At 39.4% G+C, this 23,209-nt stretch overlaps 1 protein-coding gene across 49 annotated transcripts in view; it reads right to left on the bottom strand.

The window, feature by feature from the left end:
* MACF1 (microtubule actin crosslinking factor 1) overlaps nucleotides 1–23,209 on the bottom strand; it is a 323,957-nt gene that overhangs the window by 143,817 nt on the left and 156,931 nt on the right. For all 49 annotated transcript variants that reach the window (XR_011537445.1, XM_070610253.1, XM_070610252.1 and 46 more), the window contains 18 exons: nucleotides 18,360–18,526; nucleotides 17,434–17,546; nucleotides 17,222–17,328; nucleotides 16,703–16,822; nucleotides 16,455–16,550; nucleotides 15,687–15,814; nucleotides 15,505–15,598; nucleotides 15,152–15,306; nucleotides 14,178–14,454; nucleotides 13,100–13,228; nucleotides 12,302–12,379; nucleotides 11,513–11,674; nucleotides 9,992–10,096; nucleotides 9,288–9,383; nucleotides 7,562–7,687; nucleotides 4,907–5,059; nucleotides 3,172–3,326; nucleotides 227–353 (listed from right to left, as the gene is read on the bottom strand). Coding sequence is in view for 48 of the 49 variants with exons in the window: in XM_070610253.1 (XP_070466354.1) it covers nucleotides 227–353; nucleotides 3,172–3,326; nucleotides 4,907–5,059; nucleotides 7,562–7,687; nucleotides 9,288–9,383; nucleotides 9,992–10,096; nucleotides 11,513–11,674; nucleotides 12,302–12,379; nucleotides 13,100–13,228; nucleotides 14,178–14,454; nucleotides 15,152–15,306; nucleotides 15,505–15,598; nucleotides 15,687–15,814; nucleotides 16,455–16,550; nucleotides 16,703–16,822; nucleotides 17,222–17,328; nucleotides 17,434–17,546; nucleotides 18,360–18,526 (2,388 nt within the window). In the remaining variant the exon portion in view is untranslated. The remainder of the gene's footprint in view (nucleotides 1–226; nucleotides 354–3,171; nucleotides 3,327–4,906; nucleotides 5,060–7,561; nucleotides 7,688–9,287; nucleotides 9,384–9,991; nucleotides 10,097–11,512; nucleotides 11,675–12,301; nucleotides 12,380–13,099; nucleotides 13,229–14,177; nucleotides 14,455–15,151; nucleotides 15,307–15,504; nucleotides 15,599–15,686; nucleotides 15,815–16,454; nucleotides 16,551–16,702; nucleotides 16,823–17,221; nucleotides 17,329–17,433; nucleotides 17,547–18,359; nucleotides 18,527–23,209) is intronic.

Below are 23,209 nucleotides of genomic sequence, written 5' to 3' on the forward strand. Positions count from 1 at the left end.
CATGCTGTGATAGGCATCCCACATATAAAGTAGAGGAAGATGGGTATGGATGTTAGCTCAGGGCCAGTCTTCCTCAGCAAAAAAGAGAAGGATTGGCAGCAGATATTAGCTCAGGGTAATCTTCCTCAAAAAAAAAAAAAAAAAGAGAGAGAGAAAAATAAAAAAGTTCCTTCTGAAAAAGGCTTGCCAGTAGGATGTGAGCCTGGGGTAAAGTTTTCACAATTACCTTTTCCAGGTTCCAGGTCTTTACAAGGTCAAGGTCCTTCCTCAGATAGTTCCAGGAGATAAGGCTTTTGGTGTTAACATGTAGCTGATGCCAAAGGGCCATCACTTTCTGGTAAGACTGCTCCACCCTAGGAACAAAACAGAATGTGGCTATAGCTTTTGTAAGACTTGAGCTCCACATTGGACACCTTCTAAGAAAAAAATGTGATTGCTTTAGTAGAATTGACTTTATATGCTGAGCAGAAAAAGGGAACAAGTCAAATAATAACAACACAGGAATCTTTAGAACTAATTGAGATCCTCAAACAATTTGGATTTGCTACAATATTATATATACTATGTCAGCACATATTTAGTAATTTCATAAATGTTACCTGAATGTAATATGATTACAAGAAGTTAGAAAGAGAGGAAATACTCATGGAGAATAATAAGAGAGAAAAGTAGAGATAAAATAATCCCATTTGGAATTGTTGAAAAATGACATCAATGCTTACAAAGTTATTTGCTGTGTTCTATATATTTACAAACCTGTTAAAATGTTTAAAAGTTAATAGCAACTCAAGAAGTTTATCTGGCATATAAAAGGAAACTACCGTATGAGGGCTTGACGATTTTTTTCCTTACGCATCCCATGGCTAATTAAATCTCAATTTCAAGAAGACTTACAAACTCACAGATACACAGACACTTGGCACACACACTAGATTACCTTGAATCTCTTCAAGTTGAGATATGTGAGATATAAAGAATAGGATGGGAAACCAGAAGCCAGGATGTCCGTTAAATAAGAGACATTCAACCCATTAGTTTATCTTTCCCTTCTCCAAAAAAATCCCACTAAAATTTCATTAAAGTTAAAATAAAGGTTCAGAAAATCTCAAAGAAGAATAAAAATACAAAGAAATAAAAAATAGAAAATTAGAGAATCAGTTCAGGAAGTCCAACATCTGACAAATGGGAGTTCTTGAAAGCAAGAACAGAAAAAATGTAACAGAATGAAACAATTAAAGAAATGATCCAAGAAAAATTTCCCCAGATCCATAAACTATGAGTTTCCAGTTTTTGTTCCCTTAGCACAACAAATGCAAAAAGATTCACTCAGAAACACAGCATCCCCTTCAAAGATTAAAGGTAAAGACAAGAGTTAAAAAGCTCTGGAGAGAAACAGATTTCATTCAAAAGGTTAAAGCACCAAACTGTTCTGTATCATGACAGTAGTGGAAGATGCACAATTCTATGCATTTGCCAAACCACAGTACTGCTCACTGCAAAGGGGGACTTTTACAGTTACATAAACTTAAAAAATAGATAAAGAATGAAAACGATATTGTACTTCTCAACAATAAGAAAACAATAATTGTTTTCTGGAAGCTAGAAAACAATGGAACAGTGCCTTCAAGGTTCAGAGTGAAAATAATGTCCAAAAAAATTCTGTAACTGACCAATTAATTATGAAAGGAAAAAAAAACATTTTCAAATATAAGAGATGTTTACAAATTTACTTCTCATGCACTCTTTTTTCAAGCAAGCTACTGGAGAGTGTACTCTCCCAAACCAGGGAATAAACCAATAAATAAGACTTGGGGGGTGGGAAGGTGAGAGAAATGGGTGAAGAGAGTCAAAAGATATAAACTTCCAGTTATAAAAGCAAACTTAAAACCAAAACAATCATCAACTCCAAGGAAACAAAAAATTATACAAGAAAATAAATAATTCATTCATATATATATATTTTTTCAATCATCCACTCATTCATTCTTTCCTTCAACAATTTATGAAGCACCTACTACGTGCCAGGAATGGTTCTAGGTGCTGAGGATACAGAGGGTAAACAAAACAGACAAAAATTTCTATTCTTTGGAATTTCTAATGGGAGGAGAGAGGCAACAAACAAATATATAATCTGTTAGGCAGTATTAAGTGTTCTAAAGAAAAATAAAGATGATTAAAGGAGATAGAGAGTAATAGGCAGTGAGTGGGGGTGGTGGTGCATGAAGGTGATAAAATGAACTTAATGAAGCGAAGGAATGAATCACGTAGGGGTAGTGGTGCATGAGGGTGATGGATGAACTTTAATGAAGTGAGGGAATCAATCACATAAACAACTGAAGTAAGCAGAGGAAGTGTGAAGGCCCTGAAGCAAGAATATGCCAGCTGTTTGAGAAACAGGAAAAACATCAGAGTGGAGCTGAGCACAAGCAAGGAGAGTGGCAGAGGATGAGTGCAGATATGTAAGGCATGACGGGATAAGCCACACAACAATCCCCTAAAGTACTACTTGGTTCAGCTGTAAACAATTTAATGTAATAATAACACAAAATACATCAATTTAAACAAAAATCTGACGTTACATTTGGAAGATGGGGAAAGTGGAAGTATATGCAGATGTGCATGTAGAAAGCTAAAGGTTAATTTCCTAGAGTAGGAAGTCAACAGATTATTTCTAAAGTTGAAAAAAATCAGGAAATAGGAAAAAAATCACATTATTTAGAAATTTGGAGTTAAAAAGCAGAAAAATCTGCTCAAAGAATTGAAAATAGCTGACCCTGGAAAGTAGAACTCTGGGATGGGGGAGGTAAGTGCTAGTTTTAATTACAAGCTTTGTGGTATAATTTAACTTTTAAAAATATGTTCACATATTCCTTTAGTAAAATAGAAATTAAAGAAGAAAATTAGCTGTCACTATAAAAATCAATCTCCTGAGAGTAAACTGTTTATAATCAAGAATTCTTTAAAAAGAAATATCACTGAATATATATCAATTGAACATAAGCATTTACTGAAAATCTACCATATGGCTGGCAGTGCGAGACTTGATATCTGAATAGGAGGTCTTTCTCAAAAGAAATTTTACAACTTGGTCATTCTGTTCAAGATCACAAATGTAGATTATCCCTCCTTCAGTTCACCAGGCTAAACAGAGTGACAGCTGAGTGAAGTTACCTGCTGGCCATCTCAATGGCATCCTTGTTGGGTGGGGGGATGAGGAAGCAGACCGATGGCACCATTGCTTCATTCCCTGTGGGGCTGATCACTTTCCACTTGGTCCGCTGAGAATTATCTTCCAACACACACTCATCATTCTTGCAAATAGTGATCTGAAGAGACAAATTTACAAGTTACTGCTAATGGATAAACCAAAACCCTGTAATTACCTGGTGCCTGATCCCAAGGTTATGAAATCCTTAAGAAAAAGTCATTTTGGAGATCTGCCATCACTTAATGAGAGTTCCTGATTTTGACAGAAAGATAACACATACAAATACACAACACAGGAAAAGCTGCCACATCAAATAAATCAAGGAAGCAAGTGTTTATTAAATGCCTATTACATGCCAAGTAAGTCAGTATATGAAAGTTATAGGGAAATTCTAAGACCTCGAAGAGCAATCTCTCTACACCTACAACCATTAGGGCAAAAATCAAAGGAACATAAATACTCAAAACTTTGCTTTTGTGATACTTCCTCCTCCTCCCTTCCCATCACCCCATCCCAAATTCATGAAAATGTTTAAGCATTTTGGAATCATTGATTCTTTCCCTTGGGAGGCAAGTAACCAACATTATTATTATTATTATTATTATTTTGAGGAAGATTAGCCCTGAGCTAACTGCTGCCAATCCTCCTCTTTTTGCTAAGGAAGACTGGCCCTGAGCTAACATCAGTGCCCATCTTCCTCTACTTTTTTTCATATGTGTGGGACGCCTGACACAGCATGGCTTTGCTGAGTGGTGCCATGTCTGCACCCGGGATCTGAACCAGTGAACCCCAGGCTGCCGAAGCGGAATGTGCAATCTTAACTGCTGCGCCACCGGGCCAGACCCTAACCAACATTATTATCCCTATTTTATAGCTAGAAATACTAAGACACAGAAAAGTGCAGAAAAAGTTCATTCATTCTTTTTTGTATAACAAATATTTATTGAGCCTGCTGCGTGCCTGGAAGTGTGCTAGACCACTAGAGAGGAAAATGGTAAAATGGTAAGCCAACAAACACGGTCTATATTCCACATATTCTGGTGGGGTATATAGCTACAATACTGTGTGACAAATGCAATTTATCAGGGAATGCATAGAGGGGACATGGCCTAGTCTTGCCCAGAGAGGTGAAGAAAGATTATTCAGGACCTTGAAGTCACATTAAGGAATCTAGACTTTCTAAATGGAAATGGGGAGTTTTTGTAGGACTTAGGCAGGGGAGGGACTTTTCTTTTAAAAGTTCACGCTGGTGGTAGGATAAAGAATGCATTGAATGGGGAAGCTGATGCAATGATCCCAGTGAAAGAAATTTATGGTCTAACTTAGGGTGTTAGCAGCAGGGTCAGAAAGAAATATACTTAAGGGATATTTATTTACAAGTTAGTATTGACTTGATAGTCCTATTAGCTGTGGGGGATAAAGGGAGGAGTCAACGGTATCTCCCAGGTGTTATAAAGTACCCTTCTGTCAAAACTTACACAGCTGGGTGGATGATGATGGCAATCACTGAGGCAGGGAGCAGGTCAAGACTGTAGAATGGAGGCTTCTTTTTTAAGCGATAGGAGAGATCTGAGCATGCTTAAGTTCTAGTGAACAACTCTATCATTTGATCTTCCCTTATTATCATAACCCTAACTGAAGGCTTCCCTTCTCCCTTGCTTCCCTCTGGAGCCAGAGGTATCCCTTCCACCTCCTCACCTCGATCTGCCGATAGTCACAGATGGCCTTCACAGAAATGGTGCTCTTTAGCACATGGTCGGGACTGCGTGGCTTTAGCTGAACAATGGATTTTGATCTCCCGACAAGACTGGCAACAGAACTCTTGGACTGTATAAGCTGCTCCTTTTCATCCTACAAAATGAGAAGAAAATGAAAAAGACATTAATGTTGCTACTCAGGGTGACTCAGTGAACAAAGAAAACTGAGTGCTCCACTCCCTCAGAGAATGTCATTTCTCAGTTAAGTAGGGATCCTTGGTGGAGCCATCTTAGAAACACAAGGATAAAGAAAAAAGGAGACGATGTTTCTGTCTTCTATGAAGTGCTTTTGTACTCAAATTTTGCAGCTTTCTCTCTGTGCCCTTTTTCAATGAACCATAAAGCCACATGCAAAAATAAAATAAAACAAAAAAGAACTTCTAGCTGCCAAATACTGCCAACAAAGAATTTTCCCAAATAAAGTTCAGAAAACATGGAAGTTAAAGACAATAATAATAACAATATTGTCATTATTATTATTATTCACTTTCTCACTGGTGGAAGCCAGTTCTTGCCTTCTTAGGAGAAGCAAGATATGCTCTTTTAAAATTTTTAAAAAATAATTATATCTCCCAAGCTCTACTAGAAATAGTTTACTTTCTTAAATTCAGTCAGACTTTGTAGAGAAAGATCTTAGCTCTTCAACCAACAATCTGTAAACCAATGCTGTTGGTGAAGGCATCATGACAAATGATTCAGGGTTTACCTTTTAGTGTCTTGCTGTACCATATTCATATAAATTTGATTGGTTTGAAAGAAGTATCATGCAAAATCGAAACTCTCAAGTCTCTGCAAACCCAATTATCACAAATACTAATGACCTTCTTGTCAACAAAATTGGTAGCAATCTACTACCAATTCCATTAGACGGTAAAAGATAACCATTATCTATTAACCAGGATGTTTCAAGCCCATTTTGATATATAAAAAGCCCCCAGAAGAGGGCTTTCTTAGGATGGAAGTAGATGTGATGGAAGTAAAGAGTTAATAATGTTAAGAAATGCCATTAAAGAATTAAGAATATGTAAGTAAAGAAAAAGAAATGCTTAAATAAACTACCTGTGCCTGTCCCCGGGAGCATGATTGGAAGAAATACAACTTTAACTTATTAGTTAAGAAAGAGGAATGGAATATATCAGGGAGACAGCCATACTGTTCATACTTGAGAGCTGGTCTACCCATTTCAGTTTCCTTGCAATAAAGATGTCAATTTCTGTCTAACCCACAGCCAAACATCTCAAGCGCCAGAGACCATGTGCTCAGCGTGGTAAAAGTTCTGAAAAGAACCAGAAGCCATGACAGATGCTCCCGAACCTGACGGACAAGTTGAGGAGCAGACCCAGGTGACTCCATGCCCCGATGACGCCGCCAACCCGATGCCCCTGACCTGGAGAGGAGGGAACAGAGCAGCGATGCTCGAGAAGAGAAGATATGACAACAATTGCAGAGGAGTTACCCTATGACAGGAAGGTACTCTGTGGGAGGGAGGAGATAATAGCCAAGGATTATTATATTCCTCCTTCATATCTGAAGTACCTCCAAGAGAGACATTCTAGAGACAACATCTGAAAAGTCAGGTTTTTATCCTTCATTCCAAATTAATTAACAGATTATTTGCCCAGGTGAAACACTAAATGTAAACTCATTCGTAGGCTTACAATATCTGAAAGTGTAAAAAAACCAAAAACCAAAAACCAAAAAAAACCACCCAACTAATGTTCACAAATGCCCAAGTCTCACCCACAAAAAAACGATACTCTTTTGAGTTATTCTGGTTCTCTTACCTATAATTTTCTATTGAAATGTGAGAATCTCCTGGTTTCTTACACAGGAAAGTAATTTCCCTATAATATACATATTTCTATCTTAATTTGAGATGTAGCTTAAGCCCTGTCTTGCTAACTCCGTGTAATATACATTCAATAAATGTAAGAAGTCCTGCTGCTGATTTTATTACCAGCACTCCTGAAGGAATAATTCATTGGAGAAAATGAATATAAAATTGATTTGGATTAAATACTGGGTGCAAAACTATTTTTTAAAAGTACTGCTACATAAATAAACTGGACCAACATTGCATTATATCTAAATAAGATTTTAATATTGCCCTTAATTAAAATCAATTTTCTAATACCTTATCATTACCAAAAGAAAATTACCAAGGTGGAAAAATTTGGCTCCGGTCTAGTTCATTGTTCTTTTTGTTTTGGTTTGGTTTAATTCTCTTTGCATGAAAAAGAATTCGATGTCAGCTAATCCCCTTCAATGCTATTTTCATGCTCTATCCCTCATCTTTGGCCCCAACCACTGAATTAAAGTAAGAACAACACAAAGAAAGTATGATGAGCACTAAGTGGCTCAGGGGGAGAAGACTAGGCCTTACTCCAATAGCATACCCAAAGGAATCTTATCAGCAACTTTTTTAAGGAAAGAAAAGAAAAAAAGGAAAAAGAAGAAAACTGATTAAACTACTTGAATGTGAGCCAAACTTTCTAACAATGACCCATTGCTCTGGAGCTTTCAAGGATATAAACAGCAGCAGCTGACATGGTTTACTGTTTCTCAGAAGTAATCATCCCACTGATGCAACACCCACCATGGAGTCCTGGAGCAGGTCCTCAAGGCGGGATAAGCTGGTGTTATGGTCACAGGAATATTTGCGTTTGATGGAGTCTTGGAGGTTCCTCAAGAATGACTCCAGGTCTCGTGCATCACTGAAGAACTGTGGAGATAGAAGTGAGGGGTGCCTTGTGTGCAATACATCACAACACCCAGACACTAACTGAGAAAGAACAATCTTAGTGTGCAGAGCTGAGTGAAGCTGATTACACACTCCTGGATTAGCGACAGTTCATTACAAGGGCCAGAATTATAAACTGGAGGGCTCAAAATGCCACGTCAGGGAAATATTAGTGATGACTACCACAAAGGCTGTTGAACCCTATGTAAAGGTTAGTTTGCTTCACCCCCTCAGAAATCACTGCTCAGGCCAGCCTGGTGGCCTAGTGGTTAAGTTTGGCATGTTCCACTTCAGCCACCCAGGTTTGGTTCCCAGGTGCAGACCTTTACCACTCATCAATCAGTGGCCATGCTGTGATGGTAGCTCACACACAAAATAGAGAGAGATTAGCCACAGATGTTAGCTCAGGGTGAACCTTCCTCAGCAAAAAAAAGAAAGAAATCACTGCTCGTTCCTCTTGACTTCTGGCTAGTGACAGCACTGGGCTGTGAAGTATATTTCATGAAAAGCCTAGAGGCTGAGGGATCAAATGTTTCACTTCATTGATATAATTACAAAAAAAATCAGGGAGATTATTTAGTTTAGGGTAAAACCAAACAGATGATAGCTTATTTCCTCCTCCCACCCTCACCTAAAAACAAGCAGTATATTCTTGATGTTGGGATAGATTGGAAAAAAAATGGTCCTGATACTTTATAGCTTCTCCTATCAAGAGGTAGAGTCTATTTCTCCTCCCCTTGAAGCTGGGCATGGGCACATGACTTGCTTAGGCCAATGGCACATTAATAAAAGTGACAGCAGAAAAAAGTGCTCGTGCACTGGGGCTTGCTCTCTCTCGCTGCTTGTAGAAGACAGCTACTTTGTGAAGAAGCTCAGGATAACGTATTGGATGCTAGAGACTTACAATATGGACTTTTACCCCACTACCCCAACCGTCAGACTGTGAGTGATGCCATTTAGAACCAACCAGTCCCCAGACTGCCTGCCAAGTGTCTGCAGCCATGTGTAAGCCAGATAAGAAGAGAAAAGCCACTCAGTTGAGCCTAGCCCAAAGTGTCAATCCATGGAATAACGAGCTAACTAAATGATTGTTCTATTAAGCAACTAACTTTCAGGGTGGTGGTTTATATACTAAAGGTTAACTGATATTGGGGTGGCCCGGTGGCACAGTGGTTAAGTTTGCACATTCTGCTTCAGTGGCCCGGGGTTTGCTGGTTTGGATCTCGGGTGAGGACATGGCACCGCTGGGCACGCCATGCTGTGGTAGGCGTCCCACATATAAAGTAGAGGAAGATGGGCATGGATGTTAGCTCAGGGCCAGTCTTCCTCAGCAAAAAGAGGAGGATTGGCAGCAGTTAGCTCCAGGCTAATCTTCGTCAAAAAAAAGGTTAACTGATACAGATGTGTTTTTAACTTCACCTTTTCCATGTGCATACTTGCACGTGCATGTGTGCGCGCACGTGCACACACACACACAGAGTGACTTGCCTGAATGAAAAAGGGTATTCTCCTCATCCTCTCTGATGCACACGTACTCACACATATAAATACACACACAGGCACAAACACAAAGCCCACATACCTGAAAATATGCAGTATTCTCTTTCACGTGCTGCTCAACACACAAGCACAGCTGCTTCATCCACTGCAACTGGGACTGGACAGCAGCATTGTAAGCCTGCAATAACCAAGCACACAGACAGAAGGGCATGAGTTTAACAGACCCAATATATATGTACAATGCTCTCTTAGAAGTACAACTCTGCTAATGACAGAGGCCAACAGAAGATACATGGAGATACGTGAATGGCATCTGCCCAATGCTTCCCATGAGAAAAGGGCTTGTCTTTCACCCAACATGGCTTTGTTAGAAGGGGTTACATAGAAAAGGCCTCTTCCACATTCAGTCGCAACTAAATGATCTTGTCAGCAAAACCCAGGCATAAATAAATCCCTTCAGGATTTCTCCACTGTCTTTCTCCTCTGAGCAAAGGCAACACACCAACAAGAGGCAGGGCCTGTCTGGATAGTTAGTTGAAAAAATGTGATTCAAGCAACTTTCCCCATGAAGTTAGAAGTCAATATCTCATTTACTGATTCTCATAGTATTTTCCTTAGATTATCAAAATGTTTCCAGCCTTTTGGAGGCTGGGATGAAAAGGGAGAAGATCCAAGACAAATGATCCCTGATACTTCCTCCAGGTCTTTTAGAACAAAGCCTCTGATTTGAATATTTTTGTAACAACCTCTGAGCACTGGACCCTCAGACATTCTCAAGTCACATACCTCCACAGTCTGCTTGGCTGGGTGGTTTTCCAGTGACAACAGCTCTGCTGTATCTTGAAGAGACCGAAACACATCCTGTTTCTCCTCCAGCTCCATTGTCAACTCCTGAAAAATGAATTCAATTTTATGCAATAAGTGCCATTAAGAGATGAGTAACAATGAAGAGAAAGCTATGTTCTCTGCCCTGCTTTAAAGGAGCCTACAACACAGGATTAGTGCCAAAATGAGACGAATAAACAGTACATGCCAGAGGATTTCAGAGAAGATCAAAAATGCCGGAATTACTGGAGAATGATTCACAAAGGATATGGGACCTGAACCAGACCTGAGTAAGTGGGGGAACACAGGATAAGCACTGGAGGCAGAGAAAGGAGACAACTTGGCTGAAGTGGCAGCCACCTAACAGCACCTGACACACTAGCAGATCTGTATCACTGACTGGCAGGCTTTGCTCAGAGTATTCCCTCAGGCTGCAGTGCCCTCCTCCGGCTCTAAAATCTATTAACACTACAGGACCCAATTTAGATTCCAGCTCCTCTGGGAAGCTGAGTACTGATCCTTGCTATCAGATTTGATCCCTTCTCCTTGATGTCCTCCAAGCACCTTCGTCATACCTCTATCATAGCCTAATTTCTGTTCTCATACAAACTGTTTATTGTATCACAGCACCTATTCTTTCTTATTTACTTCAGAAGAATCACATACCATTCTTTAAACAGGAGAAGCTTACATATTTTTTTTAACAACTCTAAACTAATAGAATTAAAGTACCTAAAGCAAATGTCAGTAAAAAAGCTTCCTATTTGCATTGCGTTTACAAAATCCTTAAAAATCCTTTGAGATGTGGAAATACTAAATGTAGCAAAAAAACTCCACCCCATTTGTATTCATTGAAAAGAATAAAAATTATTGTATCATTGTCCAATGCTGAATTTTCCTTCTCATTTTACAAATAAAGACTTCTGACCAAAAAATTATTAAATGAATTAAAGAAAATTCAGAATTTGTGAGAAGTCAAGAGTATACCTCAGTTAAACAATACTAAGCCCTATACTAAATGCTTTGTCCATATTAGCTCATTAAATCTTACTCAATCTTTTACACCATCCTTTGAAGTGGTACTATTATCCATTTTACAGATGTCCAAAGAGATTAAATGACTTGCCCAAGGTCACAAAGCTAGTAAGTGGAGGAATATGAATTTGAATTTAGCTCTATCTCAGGCCAAAGCCTATAATCTTAATCACAAAGCTATACTGCTTCTGAAATGACTCAACTTGCAGACTGCTGCTCTCTTCACCCAAGACACTGCCTTTCTAAATGCATTCTAAATAAATTCATTCTAGGGCTCACATTCCCCTCTCTCCATAGACACTTCTCACATGTACAGATGCATTAGGCAGGAGACCTACTTCTACCTAGCAGAATGCAAATCCAGAAATGTAAGCTCTCAGCAGACTAGCCCCACTGGCTCCTTCTGTTGCTGTTATAAATATGGCAGGCCTGTTGTGCTAGACTCACAGAGAAGTAATTTCTCTTGGCTGAGATATTGGGATTGTTGTCACTCCAATCATATGCTAGTTCTTCCTCCTCCTTCTCATTCAACCAGATCAGCTCAGCTGTAGCTCTGGAGACGAATTTATGCAGGCTCTGAAGGTGCCTCATCCGGAAGCTAGAAGTTTCCTAGACAAAGCAGAGATGACAATGTTAGACTGCCAGGCTTTCACCTGTAGAAGATAGCACATTTGAAATCACAGCAAAGAAGAACCCAGGAAATCAATTTAGCCTTGCTTTTTCATCTCTGGGTGCCTCTCAGCAGACGCAGATTTAGCACAAGTTTGGTACAGGACTCCCAGAACCACTGTCAATCCTACCTACAAGTTAGAACTCACCTGGCCTTTGTGGGGCTCCCTGGATAAAGAATGATCCTGGGCCTGTCCTACTCTGGACAATCTTGAAAGACAGGAATGAAGAACAACAGAGAGAAGAGGAGTCCCTTTCCCGCCAACATCAAACTTTTAGTTTTGGTGTCTCAAAGCACACATAGCCAGCCATTGCTTCGGTGAAGCATGATAACTAGGATAGGTTCTACTTACTTAAAACTTTCTGGGGCAGTGGTTTCTGATCCATTAAGAAAATTGAGAAAATGTTATAATACATATGAACAACTGCACAGTAAATGATATAACCTAATAAACAGAAAAACCAAAACAGGGCCAAACCATGAGCTTTCTAAATCAGGGAAAAGAATTCTTTGTAGGGAGCCAGAATCTCCATGAACAGAACCCAAGAGAGTTAGTCAAAACCCACCTTCAATTTACAATACTGTGTCTCCAGCTTTCCAAGAGTTTCAACATAACTGGTATGGAAATTTTGGGACATTTTTCCCTGATAAGAAAGGAATGAAACAAAAATACGTTAGAGAAAGAGTAAATAAACTATATCTATGGTATGGTTTCAACTATGTAAATATTACGTCTGCACAGAGATAGAGATTGGTTACTCCAAGAAAATACACAACAAATCTCTGGGTCAGATTTCATAGCTAGGAGCAGCACTAAATGAGGAACAGTTCAGCAGGGTGACTGCAACTGACAGACCTCACCGTCTTGTGCTTCCCTTAATTCTGGGAGGTTTCCAAGCAAAACCTATGCCTGATGATTTCCAAACTACTCAATTGCTTTTTTAAAGGGGAGAGGTGAAATAAAAAATGGGGAGACTGAGTGAGTGAGGGAGAGGACAGACTGAGTGAAGAGTTTCTCTATACCAGCTCTCTATTACAGGCAGACAGTGAAGTGCAAAGAGCATAAACTTCTGGAGCAGAGGGCCTGAGTTTGGATACTGCATCCACTACTTACTAATTTTTACCTTAGCTTTCAATATGACTTTTTAGTAAAAAAACAGGCTAATAAAAATACCTTTCTCACAAGGTATTCTCAAAGAGCAAAAGAGACACTTCATGTGAAAAGCGAATTTGTTGTAAAGGGCTGCTCATGGTTGTCATTCTTTTCCAGAGCCCCCTCCTCCTCAGTGAGAGCAGCACTGTGCATGCTGCCCCATTACCCGCCCTGCCCCAACCTCCCACAATGGATTCTGAATGCCACGCACCTCGTACAACCTGGCCTCTTTGACACTTGAGCCCAGTTCTTCCACACTGGTGTGGATATGCTGCTGCGTTTCCAGCTGCAATTCCACACTAGGCAGGTCATTGCCCCACTCTGCTCGCTCCAGTTTCATCTAAAAAAGAAAAAATACTTATATAATAATTTACTGCTGGGTTGGCAGAGAAAGAAAATTGTTAGAATTGATATCTGGACAAGGGGGCTGGAGGTGAAGGATTGGGCAAAAAGATACTTAAACCATATCCTATTACAGGAAAACATGCCATCATCACCCCCAAGGAGCTGGAGACTAAACCCCACCAACCACAGCAGCAGAGGTAGCATTTATGCTGCATTGTAGGAATGCATTCCTGAATTTATCGCCTAGAAAGGTGTTTCCACAGGCTGAAGAGGCCTAACTATATAGTTTAGGCATTTGCCTTTATGGAGTCTCTTCATTTCACAAATAGAGCGGATATAAGAAAGAACTATCATGGCATCAACCCTGGCCAATGGAAGATAATTTTATAAGAGTTAGTTTGTCTTTGGATATTTTCATTTATTGGTCCATGGGGAATCCATCATTAGGAGATCGGAAGAATTTAATACAAAAGGGTTAGAAGGACAAGAAGGACAATATGGAACTTGAACCATCATCCTAGAACACATATAAATAGCGCCCCTTAGAATTGTGAAACACTGCAGCCTTGCTTCAACTTAAGAACTAAGACGAACAACAAATGTGAAGAATAAGCTCCTCTGCCAATGAGGAAATTTTAGAAAAGATAACCGAGATTTATAGACTTTGGAGTTTCTCCTATAGGCTCCACTTAGGGCACAGTTAGCTGAACAGAAGAGATATCCAAATGGCTTCAAATTAGAATAGGCTACGCTATTCAGTGTGGGATTATGATGCTTTGATCCCAATCATTTAAAATTTAAGGAGAATAGGGTGTGGGTCCTAGGCAGCATCAACAATTAAGGTAATCTATACAAGGGACATAGAGAACCCTAGTCCTCTTAGAAAAGCTGCTGGATCCAGTAAACCTCAGTGCACTGCATAAGCATTTGGAACATACACTCACCTGCATTTCTTCTACCCAAGAGAGTAGTTCATACACAAATCGGAGATTGCCTTCATCTTCAGAGGAGGAGATAGACACAAGTTCAGCCCGAGTCATGGGCTTCCGGAACCAGGAGGCAGAAGAAGAATGGCTTCCCTTGGTCAGGGGTTCTGCCTTCAGATGAGTAGTGGTCAAAGTAGAGGGTGGAACCAGTTCAAGTGAAGTGAAATGGCCCTTCCGATACAAGTTTGTGCACTCTAGACGCAAGGTGACCAGCTCATCCTGTAGACGCATAACCCTGAAATGGAAGAGATAGAAGGAAGAGATTTAAATCTGTAACACATTTTTTAAGACAAAAACCTTCCCTATCCATTTGACAAGGATGAGGTAAAAATAAAAGTGAGATCATATCAGGAAGTGTTTTGAGAAAGAAAAAGTGTTGTATGAACGTAAGGTGGTTTTATTAACATCTTCATCGTTTAGAGTTGTCTTTGAGGCAAATGCCAAATTACAGTGTTAATTGGAGGTAGGCAAACCAATACCCATTTATATAACTCCTTCATGGTAAAACAGAACAAACAAGGGATTAGAGCCAAAAGATGTGGGTTCTAGTTTTGGCTCTATACAAACCATGTGACTCAGATGATCCTCATCCCCTCTGTGGGTCTTGGTTTCCTCCTCTATAAAATGATGCATTGGATCACCTGCAGTTCTAAACAAGATGTGGTATCACACCCCTGCAAGTCACTCTGAAACATGTGGGGCTGTTATAAGATGCTACAATGATTAGGGAATCCTACAGGTACTTAGAGGGCAGGGGCCTGCAACAACAGAGAACTGTCCTCCACCATGAGAACTTTCCTGCCCAAAATACCTGTAGTATCCCCTCTTGAGACACTGACCTCAAGATTCAAGTTACAAGATTCAGTGCCTGACTCTTGATCCATGATCCTCAACAGTGTGCAAGCCCTCCATTTGAGTCCCGTTTTCCTCACCTAAAAGCTAGCTCTTCCAGCTGGTAATAATTTTCATCCCGTAGGATCTGGAGATCCACCTGCAGCTGCCTGATAAGACCTTCACATTCCTGAATGTACATGATGACATCTGACTCACACTGGACTGGTTGTCCTGATTCCAGATGAGCAGCATCCTGAGAGAGAAAGGAAGAATAAGAGTTCGAGAACGCACACCCACTAGGGCCGAGGGAGCCAAGGGGAGCACTGCAATTCCGAGAGTAAGGAAGTAACACAGCTGGACTCCTCAACTGTTAACTTCAACCATTAGAGCACAGGCTGAGAAGTGGAAAACATGTGACATAAGAGGTGAGACAAAACAGTCACAGACTTACGGCCTGCAGTGTATTCTTAGCTAGTGTCAATTTTTCTTCACAGTTCAAAGCACCATTCTGGATTTTGTTTGCAATCTGTAGCAGCAATTCCAGCCTAAAATAAGATAAAAACCATTGTCAAGCGTGGGGGTCAAAGTGGCCCCAGTAAGTAATGTCAGATCACCTTCAGGCTCTGCACCCACCTCTCCACAGCAGGCCGAAGCGATTTCTCTCGCTCCAGCATCTCAATGATGAGCTTTCCCCACTCTTCTTCCACATCATTAGGGTGATAACCTTGAGGCAGTTTAATTCGGCCAAATTCAATCCACACCTTAAAAAACCCAGAGATACTCTTTTAGTCCAAAACCACAGCCATACCCTCAGTTGTTATTTATTCTTTGTACATCACTTCTTGCTTCTTTACCCAGCCATTCAGTAGTTTTTCTCATTGTCTAATAAGAGTAAACAACTGAATATTTAGCAGTACCTCACCTTGAGGTAAGAGTAAAAAAGTCACCTCTAAAATACAGGGACTATGTGCTTTAAATCCTTCCATTCCTTCTACATTTTCCACAAATCCTCCTGTCCTCTCAATAATCCCCATTCCAGAAAGGTTAAATGCCCATCTCAACAGCTTGAAATTCTCTAGGAATCAAAATGCGAATGGAAGTCTCTTTTCTTTCCATCATAGGGAAAGAATTAGCTTCCCTCTGAGAAAAAGGAAAACATCCACAAAACTCAAGACTTCTGAATAAATGTATGCCATTTTTCAACAGGCCCTTTAGAAAATACAGATAGTTGATACTTTCCCTTTACCATAAATTTCAAGAGCAGCCTGAGTGCGCTGCTAGATTGGTCACCCTGAGAATATCGCTGTTAATGCAGGCTGGGAGGAGGACGCCAGGAATCTGACTAAGCAACAACAGGGCCACCACCAAACTCAAGTCTCAGCAAAAGATAAGTTTCCTTACCTCTAACAATTTATATAATTCCTCAATTCTTCCTTTTTCTCTTTCCTTGGCCAGAATTTCTGTTTCTTTGAAGTGTATATATTGGTTATAAAGTGCCTACAAAATTAATATTTGGTGAATGAATGAATGGATGCAAGTAACCTGGCCCAGTTTCTCAAATCACCTCACCCAGAAGCCAGCAGCAACAAGCTCTGAGACTCACTCTCTAGAATGAATTTACAAAAAACTATTTAAATCCATGACTTTACCTTTAGTTCAACAGGGTTCTGGGGGAAAGATTTATCTGACATCAGTATTATATGCTGTTTGATCCAGGGAATGAGGGAGTCCACTCGGCTTTGGTATTCTTGCCACCTGGAGTCTACTTCCTATTGCCAAAAGGTAGATGTCACACACCTTCTGATTAGCAGTATGCAAAACAAGCACAGGAGAAAGTAGCTCACGCCATCCCAAACCACAGGAAATCCTTTCCTCTAATTGCCTACCCAGCTGCTCGGTATAACGCTCAAAGTCCCAGTTTCAAAGCTCCTCAAGGGCTCTCAAGAGGGGATTCAATTTCCTGACATCTAGGATAGTCTATGCTGGATGCTACAAAATTAGCGCTATCTAGACTGCTTCCCAGGGATCAAGGACAATGACCATGTATAAAGAGGATGTGGATTCAGTTTGCTCTGTATATAACAAGTATTTAAGAAACATGGTCTAATTAATACATTCCACCCAAACAAATCAAAGTCAGAAGGTATTTTAGGAAAGTGTTCTTTTACCGTAGCACTGATCCCTTCTCCACCCTCAGGGACTTTAGGGAAGGCATCATAAATCGAAGACACATAAGTGATTACAGACTTTTCATCTGGAGATGGCACATCCACATCTGGGAAAGAAAGTGTAAGAAATTTCTTAGTGAAAACAAAGGAACCTGCCAGGAGAAGGAATAGCGAGTATATGCTAAACTTATTCAACTTTGGTGAACTCTCACCTTCTGCATCCAGTAACCGGGTGACCCCCAGTCTTTCTGCCACTTCGAAAGCCTGTTCCAGATTCTCTCGGTTACTTTGGATTTGTACTCTCTCCATATCTACCAGATCAGGTCTGTAAAAATCCACCAAAGCACATGAAAGGCCATCATCTACACATCATACATGAGTTTACACAAAGAACCCTCTTAAATGTACTTCAAGCTGAGAAACACTGAATGAGTTAGAAAGAAAGCAGGAGGTCTAGAGGGGTACTAAGCCCATTTTTAATTACACGCCAGGAGCCCAGAGCTCCCTAATTCTAAACTTACACAACAGTAGGTTTGTTGGATTTCATGGGAAAGGTATCATAAACTAATACAGAGTGAAAATTGAGGAGTATTTATGACCACTAAGAGTGCAATAATTTTGCCTTTTGTGGTTCAACATTCCTATCTTCCTTACTCATCTCACCCCAGCCACCTGCTGTTCCTCAACCACTCCAAACAAGCCCCTACTTCAGGCCCTTTGCACTTGCTACTTCCTCTAAGTGACACACTCTGTCCCTAGAGGCCTTCATGACCCACACCCTCATGGCTCTGTTCCAACATCCTCATCAGAGAAGCCATCTCTGACCACCCTGTCAAAAGTACCACAACCCCTTGTCACTCTCTTAGCACTGTACGACAGCATACATTTATCTGTTTATTGCCTATTTTCCCCACTGGAAGGTAAGCTCCATGAGAGCAAGAACTTTTGCTATTTTCTTCACTGCTATATGTGCCCAGTGCCTTGAATAGTAGGAGTTCAATACATATTCCTTTTTTAAATGAATAAAATGAATCAGAGCCTTGATTCTTAGTTGAGGGGAAAAGTGGTATTATAACTAATTACAAGCAAGAGATGAGAAGAAGCCCCTCCAGGCACAATGAAATTCCACCATATTTACCTGTATCGGTGAATAAGTGCATTGAACATCTTCCCATCACTCCAGCAGGAGGAAAAGTTGGTGCATTTGATTCCTGTGTAACCAGCTGTCACCTTCTGGGTCCACAGGAGCAGCTTCTCCTTGGCTGACATGTCCCCTGATTCTCCACTAATGTAGATGTCAGAGATCTGCCAAAAGACAGCACATGGAGTAATTTAGGATAAATAAGATGAAGCCTTTTAACTTTCTCTTCTTCATACATTATGTCTCTTAGAAAAAGAGGGAGAGGCAAGGCTAGCAGCACTTCAGATGACCCCAATATATACTCACTCTCTTTAGCAGCCAAAGAAATGCAAATTAAAACCATGAGACATCACTTTTCACCTACCAAATTAGGAAAATTTTTTAATGATACTATTCAGTATTGGAGAGAATATCTAACATTGGATATTCTCATACACTGCCACTGGTGAGAGTATAAATGATATAAGTTCTCTGGATGGCAGTTTTGAATCAAAAGTCTTAAAATATTTATAAACTTGATAGGAAACCAGAGACAAGCACAAAAAATTTTATACAATAATGTTTATCAAAACAAAATACTATCAAAACATGATAAATATGATAGCAAAAAGTTATAGAACTTAAACTCTAATAAGGCATTGATTGGTTACAAATTATAGTATATACACATGGTAGAATTCTTTGAGGCACTTAACAAGGTATGTTTTAGAAAATTTTAATGACATAGGAAAATAACCATATTTTACAAAAAGAAAAAGAATACAAACAATATAATATATATAGTTATATACACATATATATACATAAGTGCATAATCTATGTGATAGCTGCATATATGTATGTGAGTGTAAATACAGAAGAGAAATGTATCAAACTGGTAATCAGTTATTACCAGTCTATATTAGTTATTTCTAAATGAAGCATTATAGGTGATATTTATATTTTCCAAATCTTCTATTTCTATGCGCATTTTTATAATAAGAAAAAAAGTTACTTTAAGAAATCCCCCAAACCTAGCACAAGATCTACTTTAGAGAGATGGCAGTGTGGGAGAGCAGAAAGTGCATGCCTTTGATTCCACACAGACCTGGATTTGAATCTCAACTTTACCAACTGCAAGTTGCACCTCAGCTGTAACATCTGTAAAGTGGAAATAATACCTACTACCTTTCCAGGATTGCTGTGATAATCAACTCTACAGGAAAGCACCTAGCCCAGACACAGGGCTGTGTAAAACAAAGAGAGGTCCCGTTGTTCTTCCTTGTATGGATGATGGTCTGCCTTCAATTCTTTCTCATCTAACTCCCAAGCACTGACAGCAGGTATCACTGTTTAATTAAACGTTACTGTGCATTATTGGCTATTATTTCATACATTTGATCTTATCTCCCCAAGACTATAGGTTTCCTGAGAAGCTGGAACAATCAGAACTATCTAAAATTGAATATCAGCAGCCACTATGAGGGAGAGCTCCTTGCCACTAGACACATTCAAGCAGAAGTTGAGATGCTTTGGAAGAAATAACCTGCAATTCTGAGAATCAGTGATTGTGGCCCATTGCACCTAGCATTGTGCTGGTCATATGGAGAACACTTAACATGTTTTCATTAATAATCCCTTGGTTTACAAACAACGCAATGAAAATAAAAAATAAATATATTTTGTGGTAAGGCCCACCTAGAATCCTGAGACATGTTACTTTTTTGACAGCAAATTTACTTAGCAATTTCAAAGCAATGTGAATAATCAAACAAGCCTGGGCTAATATTAACAATGGTTGTCTCCCCTGGAGTGGGACTATGGATAGTTTTATTTTCCCTTGAATTTTCTTTTTTTCAGACTTTAGATAATGAGCACACTTTACTTTTCTAATGAAAGCTATAAAATACTCTTTACCAATAATAAAAATCAAAAGCCTTTGAGTCAGACCTGACTCCAGTGTAAACAGCCCCTCCCAAGTACCAATTCTATCCCACTTCTCCTTAACAACATTTCTAACTGCTTATTTCCATGGCTAAATGCCACCTGCACTGACATATCCCAGTTCTTTCATTGTAGAGCTTCACATGCACATTAAGGCAAAACATTGAGAACAGGAAACAGATTTGTTCAAGGGAAAAAGGATAGAATTTGAATAAGCAAAATGAAATCTGAGTATTTGGGCTCTTTACCCAAAAAAGAAATTCCAGTTAATTATTGATATTGTATGTCTAGTACAACCACAGTCAATCTCTCTAACGGCATCTCCTATCTGCCAATCACAATATCTTTGTAAATTGCACTGAAAATAGTTCAATGAACAGCTTTATTTCAGATTTTCCACAAGGTTATAATGAGACAGAGAAATGTTTGGCTCCCTCAGGGAAAGCAAAAATACCATGTTTGGATGAGGGCCCTTCCTAGACTGTGAACTGGATGAGAAAAATGGGATTATCGTCACAGCCATCTCAGTAATTAAATTTGGCTTTCGTCCATCTCTCCATGAAATGCTCACATGTGATGTGCACGGTGCTGGCTTTGGGCTAAGCAGAAGCTTTTACCTTAATCTCCCAAATGCAGAAACCCAGCTTCAGTGTCAGGGAGCTTTCTCCCTCCTCTGGATTTTTAAAAGAAAGCCATTTGGAGAGGGAGGACAGCCTCAATACCATCCCAGAGGCTATGCACATCTAGTTGAATTCTCTTTCAACCCACACTTCCCAAGGCTTGATTAATTCCTCCTCTGAAGCATATCTAGAAACTTAATGTGTTCCTAATAATTCACTAAGTATTCACTGAACAACATCTCATCTGTGCTTAACACTGCAAGGCACTATGGAGAAAGAACAAAAAAAGTCAAACACCATTTACTTGTTCTGTTGTTATTTATTGAGCAGCCACTTTGTTCTAGGAGCTGTGCTTAAGTTCCTGTTATCTCAACACAAAAGCAGAACCTCGGGGTGCCAAGCTCAAGCAGTTTAGTGGGGGAGACAAATATACTATACAGAGAGATCCACGCTGTGACAGAGATCAGCAAGTAACCCAAATTGACAATGCCAAGAGACTTCGAGATGACAGCATCTAGGCTAAGTTTCAAAATATAAGTAGAAGTTAGCCAGGTGAAAAAGAGGACACAGAAAAGGAGACATGCTTGCCATGAAACAACTTAGTGGAGACATGCCATACCTGGCTAAAATAAGGCTACCCCAAATAAAGGCAGTCCCAAATTTTCCCAAATGACAACAGGCGAATGGAAGAGAAAAATGGAGGAAAGGAAAGCTTTGTGGTCCTCTTGAACATACAAATTTTTATGTTTATTTATACACATATATATATTTAAAATTAATACTAATGCATTAATTTAGTATTAATGCTTCTTCTACCTATACTGTAATTCAAACTCTTCACATGCATCTTTGACATTGTCTTTTTCAGCAATAAGCTGTTTTTTAAAAAAAATAAAGCTATGTTTTGAGTGAATTGTCTAGAACATGTCATGTACATTCCTTCTGAAGATTTTTGAGATATAATAGCACTTTTCTGAATCTATGCTCTCAGTGGAAATTTCATGCCCAGACACAAGAATCCAGTTCCATTAACAGTGGATTAGGTTTTTTCCTTTTATTCTATTAGTATTTATGTATGATCTCCATAATGCGACCACTTGCTGCGTGTGTTTTATAAGTGATATGAGTGATTTTAAAAAAAAATTTTTAATGTGATTATTTTAATTTTTTTTTCTGCTTTATCTACCCAACTCCCCCCCAGCCCTGGCCCCCCATACATAGTTGTATATCCTAGTTGTAGATCCTTCCAGTTGTGTAATGTGGGACGCAGCTTCAACGTGGGCTGACGAGCGGTGCCATGTCTGCGCCCAGGATCCGAACCCTGGGCCGCTGCAGCGGAGCATGCAAACTTAACCACTCGGCCATGGAGCTGGCCCCATTTTAATTTTTAATTAAAAAAATTTTTAAATAGTTACTTTCAACACTTCAAACTAGTAAGTTATATTCCCAAGAACAATAACTAAAACTTTCTTACATTTTTGGTCTCTCCTTTTTGTTTAACCAATTATGTCAGTTGACCTCTACAAAAATTGCTGTTGACTGAATTAGCAGACGATGACACAAATTCATTCATCCTTTTTCACAAACTGATTATAATTTCACTGAGAGCCCAATAACAAGAAACATTTTATAAAAAGTCAAATACAAAGAGAATCTCTCTCTTCTGAAGGCTAAGATCTGGAGGGAAAAAAAAAATCTTACCTTATATTTAGTCATATGTGGCAGGTCACATAAAAGAGTTCCACATAATTAAAGGCCCAAAAAGAGCAACGGTAATACAGTAAATAGTAATATCCAATAGAGGATCTTAGCAGAATGTAAAGTTAGTATGGGCTGGAGTGATAAAAACTATTTCTTCAAGAAGTATTATTTAAATGCATCCTTGAAGGACATTATAGAATAGACAAAGAGAAAGAAGAATTCCAGGTAGAAAGTGGATGCAAACAAAGACTGGAAGCTGACATAAGTTGAAACAGGAATAGTAGACGGTTAAGGGGTTGCCCATTAAGACAGGTAGGACTGATATCGGAGAGAAGATTAGATAAGATAATGGAGCATCTGAAACACCAGGATGAAAAGTTTGGACTTTCTAAGTCTATGTAAGTCTCAGGAAATGAGACGATGTAAGAGCAAATAGGTACTTGAGTCATATCCTGAAGTTTCTAGGTGACCTCATCCCACCACAAGGGAAGGCGCCAGACTTTGAAAACTTTCATTCAAGAAGCAGAAGAGGGTACAATGCAGTAGTTCATTACAAATGCCTGGCTAGAGGGATCTAAGGGCAGCTGTTTTTATGACCAACAC

The sequence above is a fragment of the Equus przewalskii genome, chromosome 2, assembly GCF_037783145.1.
Source record: "Equus przewalskii isolate Varuska chromosome 2, EquPr2, whole genome shotgun sequence".
NCBI lineage: Eukaryota > Metazoa > Chordata > Mammalia > Perissodactyla > Equidae > Equus > Equus przewalskii.